General features: G+C 47.8%; 1 protein-coding gene across 1 annotated transcript in view; it reads left to right on the top strand.

The window, feature by feature from the left end:
* TMEM44 (transmembrane protein 44) overlaps nucleotides 1-19,933 on the top strand; it is a 62,444-nt gene that overhangs the window by 10,145 nt on the left and 32,366 nt on the right. The window contains exons 4-8 of the mRNA XM_006902095.1: nucleotides 1,028-1,194; nucleotides 1,378-1,464; nucleotides 10,751-10,921; nucleotides 11,906-12,037; nucleotides 14,162-14,266. Of these exons, the coding sequence (XP_006902157.1) occupies nucleotides 1,048-1,194; nucleotides 1,378-1,464; nucleotides 10,751-10,921; nucleotides 11,906-12,037; nucleotides 14,162-14,266 (642 nt within the window). The 5' untranslated portion in view covers nucleotides 1,028-1,047. The remainder of the gene's footprint in view (nucleotides 1-1,027; nucleotides 1,195-1,377; nucleotides 1,465-10,750; nucleotides 10,922-11,905; nucleotides 12,038-14,161; nucleotides 14,267-19,933) is intronic.

Raw genomic sequence — 19,933 nt, 5'->3', positions numbered from 1 at the left:
TTCCTAGAATAACAATATCTCAGCTATTCAACCAAACTAAGGGATTTTGTAGAGGTAGGCAACTTTTATTATCATTCTAAACTTGGACAACTATTTGCCACCTTCCTAAACATAGGCAATTCTTTACTATCATCCTAAACTTGGGCCACTATGTCTGAGTGGCTCCCACTGTTAACAGTGTCTCTCCACACTCAATCACAAGTGTTGCAGTTGGCATACCTCCTGCTGGCCTTTGGCTGCTCGCCAAAATAGAGAAAACACCACCAAATGCTGACTGGCTCGCTGCTCTCCATCCTCCTCACAGTTGAGGTGCCTGGATTCAGATACACCCACTCAGAGTTTTGCTCACCAAGTCTGCACCAGTTCTGCATTCCGCCAGGACACGGGGTCTGCCCTGGTGAGGCTTCCAGCCCAGCAGAAGCGAGGTATTTGCATTCAGCTCTGTGCAAAATGAGAGGACAGTCCTCCCTGTCCCAAGTCATCAAGTGCTGTGAGAGGCAGAGAGCAGCAGCAAGTGTGGAGGCTGAGGACGGAGGGTGGGTAAGAAAACCTTCTTAAAAGAGGTGGCTGCTGCATAGTGCCACTGTTGTAAAACGGGACTGACATAGGGGGTGGGGGTGGGGGGAAACTGAGATAGATGGGATTGCATTGAAACAGATGAGAGAGAGAACTGTTTAAAAGGGATATATGATTAGGTATTATTGTCATGACAGGAGTCCAGAACGAAGGCTGCATAGTGGAGTGGACTTGGAGGGAGGGATTGTATAACAATGAAAGAATTTTCCTTTTAGTTTTCAAAGAGAAGAGTATACTGGGGGGGAAGGGGTGGGCAGGGAGAAAAGTGCAACAGTGAATGAATGAAATCCAAAATCTCTATAAATTTTCATTAAAACTAATAATTTAATAATAAAAAAAGAGGTGGCAGGACCCCAGAATCTTGAAGGATGGAGGAATCTGGCCCTTTCTGGCACCCTGCTGGGGCTGGTGCCAGTCCCAGGAACTATGTAGGATTTTTGGTGTTTTTCAGGCCGAGGCTCCCGGCAGAGGATGAAGAGACAGCAGCTCAGGGCCAGCGTGTTTGCCTTGGCCCTGCCACTGAGTCTGGGCCCATTCTGGGCACTCTGGGCCTCCATCCCAAAGGCTTCCAGTCCGATCCAGGGGCCACAGAGGAGGCTTCTAGGGAGCCTGCTTCAGGTGAGGCAGATCCCAGTGGGATGGGGTAAGACCATCCTCCTCGTGGTCCCTGGACCCCAGCCCTGCAGGAGGAGGGGCGTGGTGGCCATGACATTGTTGGGAGGAACTGTTGGACTTTGCCGTTTGTTGTGCTGCGTGGATAGTCTCTGCAGCATGCTGAGGGCGTGTCATTTGTTTCTACAGGAAAATATTGAAATCTTTGGCTACCTGCTGGGTGGCATCGCTGCCTTGGGTGCATGGGCCTCCCGGATCCCTCCACTCTCCAGAATCGTGAGATTGGGGTTCGGGCTGGGACTGGGGATCCTGGTGGCAGGTCTGAGGGGATCCAGGAGTCCCTGTGATGCAAGCCATCAGGGCAGAGTGTGGAATATCCGAGGGTGCATATGAACATTTCCTGCATGTTCTCTGAGGCCCAGCAGTGATGGGGGAAAGGGGCTTATTCTGGGATGTCCTGAGGACGGTTGGAATCTCTCACAGAGAAAACTCACAGCTGCTTCCTTGGCTCCTTGTTGCAAATGAAGAGCATATATTCAGGAAAAAACCGGGGAGGCTGGATCAATTAAGTCTCCCACGAGGGGCTGAGAAGCTTTCAGCAATAGAATGATTTTGTTCCTGGGGTCCTGTGTAGCTCAGGGGCACTTTAACTTAATTTGCAGATATTTTCCAAGTACATGGGTGAGGGCAGCTTGTGTTGTCCATACCAGGGGAGGGGGATGCAGACATCAATTGAAGCTCCGTGCTTGCCCCCTTGAGGACCTCACAGTCTCATGGAAGACACACGCATGTAAAACAGAAGCAGGATATTTTAATGCTCTGAGATGAATATACGGAGCCCTGGTGGCATAATAGGTTCTGTATGCAGCTGCTGATTGAAAGGTCAGCATCTAGGATCCACCAGCTGTTTTGCTGGTGAAAGAGGGGCAGTCTCCTCCCATATATAAGACTTACAGCCTGGGAAGGTGATGGAAAGGCAGTACCACTTGAAGCTGACTCAGTGGCAGTGAGTTTAAGACCGATGTAAGGGTGTGGGGCCTCGGGGGTAGAATGAATTCTCACATTCCATATGGGAGGGCCCGTGCAGTCACCCCCAGCTCTCAGTGAAAGCTGGCCTGTCACTATGATGTTGAACAGATTCCTGCAGATTCCAGACTAAAAAAAGCCTTTAAAAAAATAGTAATAAGGGACCTCCAGTGGCCTAGTGGCAAGAAGCTGCACTGCAATCCCAGAGGTGTGCGGTTCGAATCCACCAGATGCTTTGCAGGAGAAGGAAGGACCAGTCAGATCCAATTTGATGGTACACACACAAAATAATTGAATAAAAAGAAAAAGGTTGATAATCTACTTCCAATTATCAGCCAGTATAAACTGGATTGATCCTGAATGTCTGAGCTGCAGCCATTCATGGGGACAGTGCAGGACCATCAGTGTCCCATCTGGCCGACGACTGGAAGGCAGCTGACAAGGATGTAAACAAATGTTTGGAATCTCAGGAGATGTTTCCTGTGTTTTCAGATGAGTGTGAAAGCGACTTACACTGCAGCTAGAGGTGCAGGGGAGAGCTAGCTGCCCAGCTGGCACAGGCGCACTTAGGAAAAGGGCCCACAGGGCAAGGTAGAGTCCTCAGAGAGACGCCACTGAGGCTGGAAAGTGCTCAAGAAACAGTGAACTAGTGCAGAAAACAGCTCTGGGCTCAACTGAATGCAAAAGTGGCTCTGTATGCAACTGAATGCTGATTCTTATGCTATAATTTTATTTTTTAAAAAATTCTTATCTGAGAGCACCAGGGTTTAATAGTAGGTCCAAGGAAACAGGAATTTGGAAGGTTAGATTGTTACTGGGAAAACACAGTTCGGCCGCCTCCTGCTGGAAGCACCAATCCTGGAGATGGTTTGGAGTGGGAAAAGCAGAAGGTTTATTATATATGCTGGCATATCAGAGACAGGGGTTATGAATTCCTCTAATCAGTCTCAGCAAGGAAAGGTTCTAAGGGGAGATATATGTAGGGTGGGCTGAGGGTATGGGGAAGACCTCATATTTATTCAGCACCTTTACAAGTGAAAGTTGAGTTATCTTTAGCAAAGAAGAGCTTGTGCACGTCAGTGGGTGCAGCCACCTGGCCTCCAGGATGGCATCGTCCTGGTTAGCTGTTTGGTCTCCACAGGACCTGTGTGCTCTAGGTTTGCCTCTTTCAAGATTGACGTCTGTCTGCTTAGGTGCCTGGTCATCCAGGAGCCTGCCATTTCGAGATGGATGCCCTCTCGAAGGTCCCATGGGGGTCACTGGCCTGGCACCTGAAAACTCTTACCCCACTTAAAGTTTGTTAAGAGGGAACACTAAGAGATGCCCAGACTACTCACGTAAGGGGGTCTCATGGTACCTGCATGAGCTGAATCCAAGTCTTGATGTGAACTGTCTTAAGTGATAATCCGATTCAGCACATCTTGTATAGAAGAAAAGAAAACAAAGTTAAGAAGAAAGTCTGTGATACAGCACAAACTCAGCAGTAATTCAGTTAAAGCTTAAAAAAAAATTAAGTTTCCCCTACTATTCATTGAAAAGGCCAGTGTTGACACAGAGTCATCAGGTATTATGTTAACAGAAAAAAGGAGTACAGCTCAGTGATAGACTGCAGGGTGGAGACAAAGGATTTCAACGAGAAAAGGAAGTTTCCTTCAAAATTGTCCTAGACTGAAAGAACAAAGGGCCTCTGATTAGATTAAGAGGTCTCTCTTTCACTTGTCCTATACTGAAAGGGGACTTGCCCCCTTTTAAAATATTAGTCAGGAAATGTTAATTTTTCCCCTCTCTCTCTCTCTCTTTTTTGGTGTATGTGTTATTGCTTTCTTGCCTGTTGCAGGGTTATCACTTAGATGAAACCCTAAATCCAGAAATGCAGGGGACCTTGACAGCAGAAGCATACCATCCAGATTAAGGAGAGACAGGTGGGGAGTGTACTCATGGTGAGTGCCCCCGCTTCTGCGTCCCTCACCTGGGTTTTCATGTGGGAGGAGATTAACCATCCTTCTCCTACAGAGCAGCTGGTGGCCTCGAACCTAGTGCTTTTGGCATTGCAGCACAGTTTCTTGCCACTAGGCCACTGGAATTCCCTTCTCAGAGACTTTAACAGCTGTTAAGTTTAGGAACTGCCAGCTTGCTGAGAAAGAAAGTGAGCAGACAAGAGTGGAGGTGAAAGTAGAGGTCATTTATTGGAGAAAGTGAAAAATATATGTTCCAGAGAAAGGAACAGGTTCCACTTTGAATGGAAAAGAGCAGAATGGAGGAGACATTGGGCTGGCTTCTTCCTCCTGAGGCCTGCAAAGCAGGTGAATGGTGCTTGGACCGAAAGAATGATGTGGCTGAAAGTTCCCACTCCCATCACCTCCCGTGTGGTGTCATGGAGTCCCACGTGCCTAAAATACCAGTTAGGTTGACTAGCTTTTGCCCTCTTGGTTTGGTTTGGTTTTTAAAAGTCTTATAAGGACTCAGGTTGTGCTTTGACGGTTTGACAAGCAAGATCCACCTGAAATTAGAAGGTGCTTTATGATTTTAACTTTTCCTTAACCTTCCTGTGTTTTTGCCTCCAAATTATTTAGTTATTATTTAACTCTTTTTTTTTCCTATAATTATATTTTATTAATTTTCATAAACATTTACAGAGATTTTGGGCTTCCACTCATTCATTGTTGCACTATTCTCTCTACCCTCCTCCCAGTTTGTTCTTGTCCAAATGCCACAGTGCTTGTCAAAGTCAGTTCTGATTAATCTTCTTTGTCAGTGTATCCTTTGCCATTCCCTATCATTCCTCCCTGAGAGAGACTTCACCCTGAGTCATAAGGAAAAGGGGACGGCGTATTCTCTTAGCTACTTCCTGCTGAAAAGGGACGCTGTGGGTTTCAGGGTGAAGATCTTCTCTCACTACTCTAAAGGGCCCCTTTGGCAGTAGGAAACACATAGACTATTATGGAGATTGATTTTGGAATTCAGATGCACTCTTATTGATTGTGCTTGGCTGTAATTATTTAACTCTTAATAAGAAGCATTGGGAGGGGTGTCCTGGAAGGGTCCAGAGTGGCATAGGGGCTGGCCAGCCACACTAAGACCTCTGATGGACCTAGTAAAGTGTTCTGACCACCCACCTACCAGGGCCCCACGCCACCCTGTCTCCCTATCCATCCCCTCTCTCTGCCTTATTTCTTTCTAGTTACTTAGTGAGCTGCTGTGTTTATTTACTAAATGTGCCTAATCCCCAAACAGAATGTCAGCAAAGGAAATTGGTACCCCTGTCTGTTTTTCTTCCCGCTGGATGGGCACACCTCGTTTTACTGTCTTTAGTTTCATTGTTCCTCAAAGATACTGTTTTGCTAACAAAGTAAAGCTCTGTGGCAACCCTGCTTCAGGCAAAGCGATTGGAGCCGTTTTTCCACCATCCACCATCGTGTGCTCGCTTTGAGTCTCTATGTCACCTTTTGGTAATTCTCAAAGTATTTTAAACTTTTTCATCATGCTATTGCCCACTTAATAGACTACAAACTCAAAACTCACCGCTGCCTAGTCGAGAGAATCTCACTCCTTATTTATTTCTGAGGTGATGATAAATCACATGGGAGAAAAAATAAAATAAAAAAAATTTTTAAAAATCACATGGAAGGAGAGGGTCTTTGGGTCAGCAGTACCACTGTCTATGGACTAGGCCACCAGATCTCTCCAGTAGACCACAGCATAGGGAAATATCACTTTTATAGGCATTGAGAAATTAAAACACTCATGCAACTCACTTTATTGCAGTGGTCTTTAGCAGAAGCTGCAGTATCTTCCAGTTAAGTCCATATTCCAAGCACCCACCAAAGGCCAGACCTGGCCTATGGCAGGTACCAGCTTTCTGAGAAATGACTTCATTTGGCCTGGGGAAAAAAGGACTAGCGTGTGGTGCAGAAATCAGCAGAGCTGTCATGAAGCAGAAAGAGCAGCCTTGTTCTCTGCCGTTTCAGGAATCAGAACCAAAACCAAGCCTGGGGAGAGGGAGCCTCAGGAAGGGGGGGATGCTCTTCATTAAGTGGGATACATTGCATGCTGTTGCTATAGTGCATGTCACGAGCAGCGGGCAGTGTTTTCCTGACTACTGCCTCGGGACGTAATGGGCTGCCCGTCACTAATGGCATTCAAGCCTTGTGACCTTTTGGCAGGATGATAGATGAGTTTGTGATGGGAATTGGGCCGGGCCTTTCTGAGGTGCTGCCATCCTAAGCCTCTGGTTCCAGGAAGAACAGTGTAGAGCTAGGGCTCCTATTTTAGGGTTTAGAGTGTTCTAGTGTGAGATTCCCCCCCAGAAACCCTTTCAGTTTACCCTTGGTGGGTGCTGAGGAGCAATGTGTCTGCATGGCCTTGGTGGGAACACATCCTGTTCTTCTAGGAGTGAATCCTTGAGCCTGACTACAATTGTGAAGTTCCCACTGAACCATCCCCACAAATCATGTGTTTCTGAAGCAGTCTGAGGCCCCACCTGCTAAGGAGGGGTTCCTAGCTCCCCGGGGTTCCCAGCCCCCAGTCTCAGCAGGCAGGGCTGTCCTTCCAGCTGAAGGCTTGTGTGAGCTGCCGAAACACCTGTCATGTCTCATCGTTACTAATTCAGTTCCATTCTTGAAGCAGCTCAGATATTAAGCACTTCCTGTGTGTCTGGCACTAGAAATAGTTCCTGAACGAATCTGAGCTTAGAGGACAGTGGGGGCTGGGGCTGGCTGAGGTATCAAGTGAGAGAAAGCAGAGCCCTTTAGCACAGATTTACTGCGAACAGCCAGAAGAGCAAGGGTGGTGGTGCAGGAGGCCCCCGTTCCAGCCCTAGCTCTGCAGGTCCCCTCTGTGATTAGGCCTGGGAGACCCTCAAGTGTACCTAGCCATGATATTTTATGACCCCTTGGCTGACACTAATCAGGCCCACGGCTGCCTGTGAGGCCTGTGAGGTGGGAGGGCCCTTGGGGAATTACGGGATCTCCACTCTTAGCCTCTGTCAACCAGCCAGCTTCTTCCCTCCTGGCTCCCAAGTTCCACAGATCAGCTTCTGACACTGCTGGATAGTGGAGCAGCAATAGGAAGGTCTGGAAACCAAACTAAAAGAAATGTAGAGAGAGAATCTAACTCCTGGGAATGATTTGTGAGAGTTAAAAATTGGGAGATAATGGTCAAAACATGCTTTTCCCCTTGACATTTTTCCCCCATTTATTACTCATGGCCTGCATATATCGAACCATGGTCATTTAATGAACATAAAGGCCTGGTTCTACGGTGGTTAGACACTCAGCTGCTGTCAGATCGATGGTTCAAACCCACTAGAGAAAGATATGACAGTGTGCCTCCGTAAATGTAACTAACTTTTAGGTTCAGACTTAAAATGATTCTATTTACAGCAGAACAAAATACTGACATTCTAGTACCATCCTCTGTACCAATCTACTATGCTTGAGCCCATTGTTGTGAACACTGTGTCAGTCCTTCTGGCCGAGGGGTTCCCTCTTCTTCATTGACCCTCTGCTTTCCCAAGCATGATGTCTTCTTTCTCCATGAACTGGTCCCTCCTGATGACAGGCCCAAAGTATAGACAGCCTTAGAAACTCTCGGGGGCAGTTCTGCTCATTCCTGTAGGGTCACATTGAGTAAGAATCAGAATTTGGTTTTCAATAAGTAAACAAAATTATATGTAATACAAAAGATTCCCCCCCGCACACACACCCTATTGCTGTGAAGGTGCTAACAGCTCAGGATGATCCCATGTGCTGCAGAGAGGAAATATTCCATAGGTTTTCTTAGCTGTAAGCTTTGGAGATGCAGCTCAGCTCTTTCTCCTAGGTTGCTGGTGTGTGTGGTTGAGTACAACTCCTCGCGGCCCTGCGAACAGCAGGTCGAAACTCTGCCCTGTCCGGCATCAGCCTCGCCATCTCTGTCATGGCCGAGCCCGTTGTTACAGGCACTGTGCCAGTCCGTCTCACCGAGGCCGGCCTCTCTCTGACCCTCCGCTATCCCCAGCATGATGTCTTCTTCCAAGGCCTGGCCCTCTCCTGACAACACGCCCACAGTATGTGAGGCCAAGTCTCGCTATTCTTGCCTCCACACATCACCCTGCTTGCACTTCCTCCAAAACAGGCTTGTTTGTTCTTTTGCCAGTCCACGGGTTATCCAACATTCTTATTCAACCCCAGAATTCTCGTCATCGATTCTTCTTCTGCCGTCCTTATTCGTTGCCCACCTTTCAAATGCATAGGCTCCACTCAAAACCAAAACAAACAAACAAAAAAACAGGCAACTCATTGCTGTCAAGTTGGAACCAGCTAGTTTAAACCACTAACTTTAGAGAGACAAGGGCAAACTGTTTGTGCCACTTAAGAACCTGTTGTTATGTGCTGTCAAGTCACCTGCAGCCCATAGCAACAGCAGCTCTAAAGCCTGCCCTGCCTGAGCTAGTCTCACTGACTCCAACACACCTTCCCCGACTGCCCCAGTTACTCTATCAATCCATCTCATCCGGGGTCTTCCTCTCTTGTACTGTCCTCCCCCTTTCCAAGCACTATGTCCTCCAAGGATCTGCCCCTCCTGGCCATGTGCCCAAAGTATGTGAGACAGAGCTTCAAAATGCTAGCTTCCAAGGAGGAACTTGGTTTCACCCTCTCCAAGACAGACCTATTTGTTTTCTTGACAAACATGGTATGTTCAATACTCTTCTCCAGCGCTGCAACTCAAAGCCATTGATTCTTCTTCCATTATCCTTAGTCATTATCCAGCTCTCTGATGCATAGCAAGTAATTGTGATATTATGTATAATTGGTAATGTCTGGTGTTTATGGCTATACATATGTAGGACTTTACTAGGTGTGTCCATTCCCGAGGTATGTTGTTGGAGAAGAGTGATGAATGAGTCCCATGGTCTTCCAGAAGAAACAAACATATGTTTTGGAGAAAATGCAGCCTGAGTGTGCCTTAGAGGAAAGGATGGTGATGCTTCGCCTCACGTACATTGGGCATGTTGCGAGGAGAGGCTGTTCCTTGGAGAAGAACAGCATGCTTGGAAAGGTGGAGAGTTAGAGAAAGAGAGGAAGACCCTCATCGAGATAGATTGACAGGGGCTGCAGCAGTGGGATCAAGAGATGATAAGGGCAGCACAGGACAGGACAGGCTTCATCTCTATTCTCCATAGGGCCACTATGAGTCATGTTTGACTTCCTGTCATTTAACAACAACAACACAGGTGGCTTAAGACGACAGAACAGTTTTGTGTCATCCTGAGGCTGGGTGATATCATACAGGGACGTGGCAGTGCTGTGCTCTCTCAAAAGCTTCAGGGGAAGAGTGTTCTGTGTCTCTTCAGCTTCTGGTAGCCCCAGGCATGCTTGGTGAGTAGCTTCAGTCAGCTGAATGCCATTGAGTCAGAACTCACTCTTAACTGACCCTCCATTGGGTTTCTGAGGCTGTAAGTTATATAGGAGGAGATAGCTGGTCTTTCTCCCACAGAACTGCTGGTGGATTTTAACTGTGAGAGAGACATAGCATTTGGGTGCACAGCACCACACCACCAGAGTGCACCCGAGGCATTCCTGGAACCTGGCGAGATATGCCAGTTCACACGACTGTCTTCCCTTGGCCTGTGTCTCTCCTCTGTTTATGAGGACACCAGTCATGTTGGAGTAGGCCCCACCTTATTCTTTGGAAGCAGGAGTAGCGTCCACTTCCTTAACAACATGCCTCTGGAAATTATGAGCTTTGATAAATGTTGATAGTTAGAGAAAGCCTTCAGGTCTTTTGTTTATAGGGTCACTGTGAGTCGTGCTTCATTGAAGGCAATCAACAACAGCAACAACACCCTATTCTGGTATGACTTTGTTCTGCCCACGAAATGCCTCTCAAAGAAATCTAAAAACACGTCTGAAATTTCAAGAGCGCTTATTATAGTATTTCCACGCTTGGAGACTTTTCTCCTTCCTCAGGAAGGTGGTGAAGGAAAAAAGCCCCGAGTTTCCCCTCCCACTTGCTTTTATAGCTCTTTTGAGTGCCCCTGTTAGGGCAGGGGGGATTGCGATCATGGTTGGTGGGTTGACTTTTGACGGGCTGGCTACTTTGTGCACCTTTACTTCTTTTGTGTCACGTAGACACTAGTTAATTCTTTACTTTTCAAGGACAGACCAGGCTTTACCCGGGCCACTCGTGTTTGCCCTAAGCTAAGAATTTTTGTGGCCCACTTCTGTCTCTAGTGTTAATGGGGGTTTATAAAAAAAAGTGTTCAACTTCATGCTAATTTCATTGTAAAGACTCCATTTCCAGATAAGGTCACATTCACAAGACTTCAGATAGAACATTTGAGGGGGAGACAAAATCTATCCTGTAAGACCAGGCGGGGGAAGCAGTCTAGCCCAGTGGGAAGCTGGAGAGAGCAGTGTCCTTCTGAGCAGAGGGCTTGCCTGTCCACCTGCCATGCCAGCAGGGCCCTGGGTCTCAGAATCTGGCTTGGAGGGAGCAGCTGGGTGGGGATGGCCATGTGCTTGCTGGTCAACCAGCCCCCTGTCTCTGTGTCCAGTGCCAGGGTAAGACGTTTCCCTCCCTCCACCTATGGATGCGGCTCCTGTCGGCCTTGGCCTGCCTGCTCTATGCCTCGGCCATCGTGGCCCACGACCGGAGGCCCGAGTACCTGCTGCGGGCCACGCCCTGGTTCCTGACCTCCCTCGGCCGAGCTGCACTGGACCTGGCTGTATCCACACTGGGCCCCAGGCTCACCTGCCTGGGGTGGGAGAAGTCCCTGCCTGGCTTCTCTGCTCTGCCAGGGCCTCCTCCCTCTTTACTAGATGCACACGCTAACCAGGAGCTGATACACACAGAGACAGTTCCAGTCTCTCCGGCAGGGCATTTTACCCAGCATGGGTCCCTATCCTCCCATTCATCTGCCTTTTCTCAGGTGGATCCATGCATGAAGAAAGATTTTTCTCTATTCTTTCAGAGCAGAGCCTGGGTAGGGGAAGTTGGCATAAAAGCTAACAATTGTTGCCCCTTGTCGGTGACCTTTTAGCATCCTGTGTGCTGACATCTAGTAAGCTTGGCATGAGCTTCAAGGGTAAGCTCTGTTCAGATAGTGGGGGGGCAGAGTGACAGTGGGTAGTGGCTCTGCTGAACTGTAGGGTGAAGGGGAGGGCAGGGTGGAGATGAGTAACCTGTGCCTTTCACCTCAATAGTCGTTGTGTACTGTCGGGTTTGAATTGGCTCAGCTGACCCTCCGGAGGGTCTTCATAGATAGCAAACAGCATGAGAGGAGAATGCCGATCTGTCTCCCATGGAGCAGCTGGTGGATTCAAACCACCTGCCCTCAGGTTAGTAGCACAGGTCCTTACCACCAAGCTGCCAGAGCTCCTTCTAGTCTAGTGACTTTTTTTTTCCTCAAATACTGTCTGGAAGGCAGATCCTTCCAGAAAGATGCTTTTAAAAATGTTTTTGTTTATTTAACACGAATTTCCCAAGCGTGTGTGAGCTGAGGGGTCTTGCTGGATGCCAGCCATTTAGGAGACAAACATACAGAGACCTGGCCCAGGCCTCCCATGAGCCTTCTCTCTTTTGGGGTGCAGGCCCCGGTGGAATGATAGGGACGACCAGAGGTGACTCTGGGGGCATGTAATTAATAAGGTGGGCAGGACTGGCTGCTGGTAGACACCGCTTCCTTGGACCTTAATGCGCTCCTTCTCAGATCATTTTCCTTTGCTGCGTGATGAAGAGCAAGATGAGGCGGGTGCTGGGACTTGCCACAGAAGCCAGAGAGAGCCCCGACAGGCAAGCCCTCCTGACCTGTGCGGAGAGAGAGGAGGAAGAAAGCCGTGAGGCGCAGAGCGAGGACAAGGTCAGGACGTCTGGAGGCTTCTGGCTCATCAGTGTGTCCACTGCCACAGTGGACAGAGCGGCCGGCTCTAGGGGAGCAGGGGTGGGATCCTAGGAGGCCCTCCACACCCTGCCCGCTGGTCACCTTAAAAACTAGTTTCTTTCAGCTGGCTGCCTGCCAAAAGGCCTGGGACCACCCCTGACTTTCCAAGGGGTTTTCTCTTTAACTTTTTGGATGGCCTGTCTCTGCCTTCCATCAACCATGTCTCCTTTGCATTACCTTAATAAACCCTTTCCACTTTTTTTTTTTTGGGGGGGGGGAAACACTAAAAACAACAACAACAAAAAACCCAACAAAACTATCACTTACGCCCCAAACTGAGCTGACACTGAATATAATGGTACCCTGCATTTCTCCAGTTACTAGATTTTTTTTCCCTTCCCTCATTTTTAATTTTTTTCTCATTTAATATACCTTTAGGGAGCTCTGGTGGCCTCGTGGTAAGGAGCTTCTCTGCCAGCCTGAAGGCATGTGGTTCATATCCACCAGCTGCACTGCGGGGCACTCTCCTCTGTGCAATTATACTGCCTGTGAAACACCCCCGGGTGCTTAGCTATGCGTCAGTTCTGACTCGACGTTCCATAGCGATCAGTAATAACCACAGTGTACCCTTAGCGATATGAGAAGAAGCCCTGGGTCATTATGAATAGATGCCACCCTCAGCTGCTAACAGAAAGACTGAAGGTTTAAATCTACCCACAGGCTGCTCTGAACAAGGGCCTGGGGACCACTCAGCCTTTGAAAATTCTGCTGACTCCGTAACAGTGGGGTTGTTTTGTTGTTTTAGTGATATCGATTAAACAGTCAAGTGCCCTTTTCTGCTATGTTGCAATTTAAACTAATTGATATTTAGAAAATTTTTTCCAATTTTATTATTTTTTTATGTGTGTACTGTCAAATTGGATCTGACTGCTACAGGAGGAGATTGTCCCTCCTTCTCCAGCAGAGCAGCTGGTGGATTCGAACCACATGCCTCTGGGATTGCAGTGTAGCTTTAATTGGTATTTCAAACTCATTGTAATTTAGCCCCATTGGGGTCAAACTGGAACCAACTCATAGCTGACTCTCCAAAATATTCATTTTCCCAGTATGTGCATCTCATGAAGGATCACCTGGAGTTGGAATTGACTCAGAGACTGTAGTTTGTGTTTGTTGGGTTTGGGGTGGGAGTGTCTGTGGTGGGTCCTGAAGGAAGGAAGCAGCTGCCCTTTGGATCCTCAGTCATTCTCTACCACAGTGGTTCTCAGTGTGTGGTCCCCAACCAGCTTCCACTGGACACTTCTCAGAACTGCAAATCGGAGGACCTCACCAGAAACTGAAGATGGGCGTCAGCAGTCTGTGGGTGCTGGCAGGTGCACACTAAGACTGAGAACCCCAGCTTTACATTTATTTCTTGTGGTTTCTGTGTATTGTCAAGTCAGAACTGAACCATAGCTGACCCTCTGACGGGTTTTCTGAGGCCACTAATTGCATGGAAGGAGACTGCCCATCCTTCTTCCATGGAGCAGCTGATGGATTTGAACTGCATGCCGCTGGGATTACAGCACAGCTTCCTACCACTAGGCTACCAGGTCCTGGGAGTTTTGGGTTGTGCTGGCAACTCAAAGGTAGATAGTTTGAACCCACTAGTTGTTCTGAGGAAGAAAGAGGAGCAATCTCCTGGTTCCAATATAGCAGCATGAGTTTTAGTTTTCAAATCAGTCCCTGCTGCACATTAAACTCCCTAGGAACTTTTTCAAGATCTACTACCCAGGTCACATCCCGTGCTGATTAACCCAGAATGCCAGGGAGTGGAAACATCACACCAATAGTTTTCTGGTATTTTTTTCTTATGATCCCCAGGTAGGAACTGAAAAGTATGAAGCCAAGTTTAGGAACCATTGACCTGGTGTGAACTCAAGGAAGTCAGAGAGAGAGAGAGGACCCAATGGACATGAAGCAGAAAGTGAAGTGTTTTGCAAACGACTAGACCAATTACTTAGGGGTTTCTTTTAAAGAAAATAAGATCTTGTGTTTTGAAAATGTCTTTTGAGTTTAAGAATTCTTCTATCTGTCTCCATGGGAAAGAATTCAGATTGGATGCCTCTTACCACACTGCCAAACTGCAAGCCACTCAGGACGATGGGAGCCATCAGTCGCTATATGGAGCTGACCATTGAGCCTGTTCAGCAGGTGAGCGACCCCAGACCATAGCCAGGTGTCAGAGCGCTGGGAAGCAATCCCGGAAGACTTCTTGGAGGAGGTGGCACTTTGGGTGTTGCAGGGGCAGGACGGGACATAATTCACTTTCATTCATTGCCATGGAGTTGGAGTGAGCATAGCTGTTTTTCAGAGGCTGTAATTGCATGGGAGGAATCTTTCTCCTTTGGATCAGCTAGTGGATTTGAACCACCAGAGAGGCACAGCCTTTGCGTTAGAAGAGAAACTCCCTACTGACTATACCACCAGATCACCCTGGGTGAAGCTCAGAAGCATGGAGAGAGAGGAAGTAGCTGTCCAAAGTCAATGTGGGGACAGATGGAGGGGAGATGAAGGTAGAGGGTAAGGGACAGTTCATCACACCATGGACTCTGGCTGCTATTACCTGACAGTGGTGGGATCCAGGAAAGGCTTTAGTACTAGGCACTTGGCTAGATGAGCAATTCGGAGTTGTTGCTCTGGTGCAATGGAGACTGGAAGCAGGGCTGCCAACGAGGCACTGTGTTAATCCCGGGGAGTGATGGGACCAGATGGATGAACAGAGATGGAGCAGAGAGAGAGTGAGCTGGGAGGGAGAGCTGTGGAGGGAAGGAGAGCTGTGGAGGGCCTGAGGCTGCAGGAGGAGGGGAGGGAGGACTCTGACATGGCTCCCAGTTCCCGGCCTGGACAACTGAGCCCACAGTACAAAGAGGGTTGGAAAAAACAGAAAATGCCATGGGAACTTTCACTCTGATTGACCTCGTCATTCACCAAGACTCTTGGTCAAGGTCATCAGTGACTTGTAAGTTGTTAAATCCAGTGGGCATTTCTGCTCAAACTGAGATTCAACCCAGGTATGCACCAGCTTCTTTAGGCTTCCGTGCCCCCACTCTCTTGGGTCTGCTCCCCTCTTTTTCTAAAGTTGTTACCTCTTTTTCTAAAGCTTGATTTCAAGTCAGAGCATCTCCAGGCAGGGGCCTTTCTTCTCTCTGGGTGACCGAATCCCAACCCAGGGCTTTAAATAGCAAGACCCTGGGTTTGTGTCTCTGTCCTCTTCCTGTCCCAAAGGTTCCAGTCTTGGCTGTCCAGAGCTGCCCATCACCGCATAGCATCTCACTCTGGCCAAACAGAATACTGGACACTCATACTCACAGAGCTGCCCTTCCAGCCTCCTCACCGCTCCAAGTGACAGCACTGCTCTGCAGTTGTTCCAGCCCAAACTCCGGTCACTGTAGAAGCCCTGTTGCCGTGGAGTCGTGTGACTCCCTACAGCCCCACAGGCATCAGGGTAGAGCAATGTTCCTTAGAGTTTTCATGGCTGGTAGGGTGGATCTCCAGGCCTTTCTTCCAAGCTGCCTCTAGGCAAATGGTCAAGCGTCAATCTTTTGGCTTCTAACTCAGTGGCTGTTTTGCCACCCAAGGATTCCTCTGTTGAAAGTGTTTCATAACTACCACCTTTATGGCGTATCTCCAATCCCTCTGCCCCAATGGTTCTTTCTTTACCTCCCACACCTGCCTTGCTACCATATAGCTGCACTCAGAGCCAAAAGGATCTTCTAGAAAAATAACTTGTTTGAAAACAGTCCTCTGGCTTCCCATTTTCTGTTGGAATAAAAGAGAAGCTCTTTATAAAAACTTGTGAGACCTGTAGATCCAGGCCTTGCTTTCTGACACTGTCTCTTCTTTCTCTTTCCCTCTGTCCTGAAGGCGTGTTTCTTTTTTTACATTTTTTATTATTAATTTTAATGAAAGTTTACAGAGACTTTGGATTTCCATTCATTCATTGTTGTACTTTTCTCCCTGCTCACCCCTCCCCCCAATTTGTTCTTCTCTTTGAAAAGTAAAAGAAAAATTCTTTCATTGTTCTACAGTCCCTCCCACTAGGTCCACTCCACTATGCAGCCTTCATTCTGGACTCCTGTCATGACAATAATACCTAATCATATATCCATTTTAAGCAGTTCTCTCCCTCATCTGTTTCAGTGCAGTATACATTATTTATCCCATCTTTCTCAGTCTACCCCCAATCCTGATGTCAGTCCTGTTTTACACAGTGACACTATGCAGTATTTGTCCTTTTGTGACTGAGATATTTCACTCAACATAATGTCCTCCAGGGTTACCCATTTTTAATATTTCATGAGTTCCTTGTTTTTCAATGCAGCATAGTATTTCATTGTGTGAATAGATCACAGCTTCTCTATCCATTCATTTGTTGATGGGCACTTAGGTTGTTTCCAACTCCTTGCTGTTGTCAACAAAGCCGCAGTAAACATGGGTGTGCATGTATCTGCTTGGGTGGCAGTTATGGTCTCTTTGGGGTATATTTCCTGTAGTGGAATTGCTGGGTCAAATGGTATCTCTTATTTGCAACTTTTTGAGAAAGCGCCATACCGCCTTCCACAGTGGTTGCACCATTTTACACTCCCACCAACAGTGAATAAGGTTGCCAGTTTCTCCACAACCTCGCCAGCATTTGTTGCTTTTCCACACAGCTGCCTCTTTCATGTCTTTCCGACTTCAGCTTAGAAGTCCCTTCAAAAGGCCTTTCCGTGATCACTCGGTCAGAAGGGCCTCCACCCTTCTCTCCTCTCACCAATTGCTGTTGAGTTAGTTCCAACTTGTGTGTGTGGGAGCAGATACATGCCCTAGAGGGGGGCTGGTGGCTGATTTCTCAAAGTAGATTGCCACACTCTCCCTCCAGGCACCTCTGGAGGAACGTGAACTTCCAACCTTGCAACCTTGCACCTCACTTGTATCACTGAAAGCTTACCCTATTTTAATTCTCTACAAAGTCACTACTGGGCTGATTGGCAGCATCATGATAGATGGTGAAGAGATTGAGATTGTTAACAGCTTTAGTTTGCTTGGCTCCACAGTTAACACTCTTAACACCAGCAGCCAGGAAACTAAAATACAAATTGTATTGAGAAAGTCTGCTGTCAGAGACTTCTCCAGAGTATGGAGGAGTAACGATGTCAGCCTGGAGACTAAGGTGCACCTTACTTGCTATGTATCAGAGAGCTGGGCAATGACTAGGGATGATAACAGAATTGATGCCTTTGAGCTTTGATGGTGGAGAAGAGTATTGAATATACCATGGACTTCTAAGAGAACAAACAGGTTCATCCTACAGAGGGTGAAACCAGGTTGCTGCTTAGAGGTAAGGATTCTGAAGCTTCGTTCAACATACATTGTGCATGTTGCAAGGAGGGACCAGTCCTTGGAGAAGGATGTCGTGCTTGGGAGAGTGGAGGGTCAGCAAAGGAGAGGAAGACCCTCGATGAGATGGATTGATTCATGACTGGGGTAATGTGGGTAGGTGTATCAGAGCCAATAAGATTTGCACATGATAGAGCAGGGTTTAGGGCTGTTGTACAAAGGGTCACTGTGAGTCGCAGGTGACTCGACAGCACATAACAACAACAATAACAACAATAACAAAGCACTTAACACTGTTTGTTACTTCTGCTTGTTTCCTGCGAGGATATAAACTCCAAAACAACTTTGTCTTCTATTGTTTAATCCTAGTGCCTAGAAGGGAGCTCTGGTGTCCTCGTGGTAAGAAACCACACTGTCAACTCAAATGCACAGTTCAAATCCATCATCTGCTCTGTGGGAGAAAGAGCAATAATCTCCTCCTGTGTGATTTCCTGCCTCTCAAAACCTGCTGGAGAGTCAGCTACAGCTATGGATTAGTTCTGACTCCATGGTACAAAAGAAGTGCCTACTAGAACTTGATGTCATGCGCGCGCGCACACACACACACACACACACACACACACATTGAGTTGGTTCCACCTCAGAGTCATCGTCCATCAGGTGGTTTCGGAGGCTGTAAATTCTTATGAGAAGAGACTGTCCCTCTTTTTCCCTTAGAGCGGCTGGTCATTTGAACTGCCAGCCTTTCAGGGTAGAAGCTCCGTAGATTGTACACGATAACTCCAGGGTTCCTTGATTCCACACAGGCAGTCAGTAAAGGTGTACTCTGAGCACAGAGTTGGAAGCAGGTTGCCCAGACGGCCAGTGAGTGCTCAAAGAGTTTGGAAGAGGAGACAGGCATTAGTCTTTGTTGTTGTTGTTGTTGTTCCTTGGGAACTGGGTGCAAATAACTGTTTGCTGTGAGGCTCAGAGCAAGCCCTGAAAACTCAGAGCCCACTTGACTAACAAGGAGTCCCCGGGTGGCTCCGACTCATCCGCAAGTGTCTCAGGAGCACGCCTGGCTTTCTGCAAGGTCAGCCTGGGTCACCACTAGTTGGAATCAACTTGATGGCAACTGTTCAGGCTTTTTGGTTTGCAGCTATTAACCCCTGAGAGAGGAGGCGGGTAGATGTACTTAGGAAAGAGCCAAAGCTTTGCAGCAAACATGGAAAAATTGTGAGTTAAAAAAAAAAAGAACAAAGCAATGGCTGCATTAGCTTAATACAGTTCCAGGACCTTCCAGGAATCCTGAGGGGATCCCTGCTGGGGAACAGACTCTGGAAGATGAGCTCATGGGTTCTTCCTTCATTCTCTTCTGCTGGAGCCAGCTGGCACAATTTTCAGCTAATACCTACTCTCTACCTCGTCCTTCTGTGTCCACCAGAGGGCGCGAGAACTCCTGTGCTGGCTCCCATGGCCCAGTCTTGGCAGGAGGCCACCACACACAGTTTTAGTGGCACTATTCCCGGTGCAATCCATTTACTGAGAGCTAACCGCTTGCCAGGCTCTGAGTAAATAACAGCTAACATTTACAGGGTGCTTATTATGCGCCAGGGTACTGTTCTAAGTGTTAGTTATTGTTAGGTGCCGTTGAATGGGCACTCCTAACAACGCCAGGTCCAGCAAAGTGAAACAGTGTCCAGCCCTGTGCCGTCCTCACAATCAGTGCTCTGTTTGCCCATTGTTGTGGCCACTGTCTGTCCATCACATTGAGGGTCTTCCTGTTTATATGCTGATTCTTTACCAAGTCTGATGTCCTTCTCCAGGGACTCCAGATCCCTCCTAATAACTGCTCTAAAGCTCTTGAGACGAAGTCTTGCCCTCCTTGCTGACCAAGCAAAGGAAATGGTGATGAAAATGTAGCTTATCTGAAGAGAAGTCCGTCACAGAAACCTCAGGGCAGTCTGTCCGAATGGCAGGGCGAGGGGTGGGAGAGAAGCCTCTCTGGCAGTAAGAGAGAAATTATATAAATTTCTCAGAGCCTGAAGCCCTTGAGTCACAGAGAAAAGAAAGCTTCAGATGCTCCAAGCCGAGGCAGAGATTTAGGGTCCCCATGTGGCCCTGGTGACGCTCAGTGGTTCTAGCATCTCTGGGATTCTTTCTTCTTAGGACTAGTGTCCAGAAGGGTGGATGCTGAGAAATAAGAGAGCTTTCACTCTTCATGTCAGACGGCTGTGAAGATGGGTTCCATGTCGATGTGCTTTGCCTGTGGGAGACCACTCTTAGCAGAGGTTGCCCTGTGCTCAACAGAACAAAATTCTGCCCAGTTCTGCGACGTTCCCATAACTGGGACATTATGGGACACTGTTTCCATCGGCCAATTTTTCAGAAATAGATCGCCAGGCCCTTCTTCCTAAGCTGCCTTATAATCTGGAAGCTCTCTTGACATCTATTCAGCATCGTAGCAACACATGAGCCTCCAGGGACAGAGGATGGTGACTGCAAAGAGGTTCATTGGCC

The sequence above is a fragment of the Elephantulus edwardii genome, unplaced genomic scaffold (genome assembly GCF_000299155.1).
Source record: "Elephantulus edwardii isolate Elephantulus edwardi_28Jun2011 unplaced genomic scaffold, EleEdw1.0 scaffold00367, whole genome shotgun sequence".
NCBI lineage: Eukaryota > Metazoa > Chordata > Mammalia > Macroscelidea > Macroscelididae > Elephantulus > Elephantulus edwardii.
The sequence above is the reverse complement of the archived record's forward strand: the minus strand, read 5'-3'. Positions and strand labels throughout refer to the sequence as shown.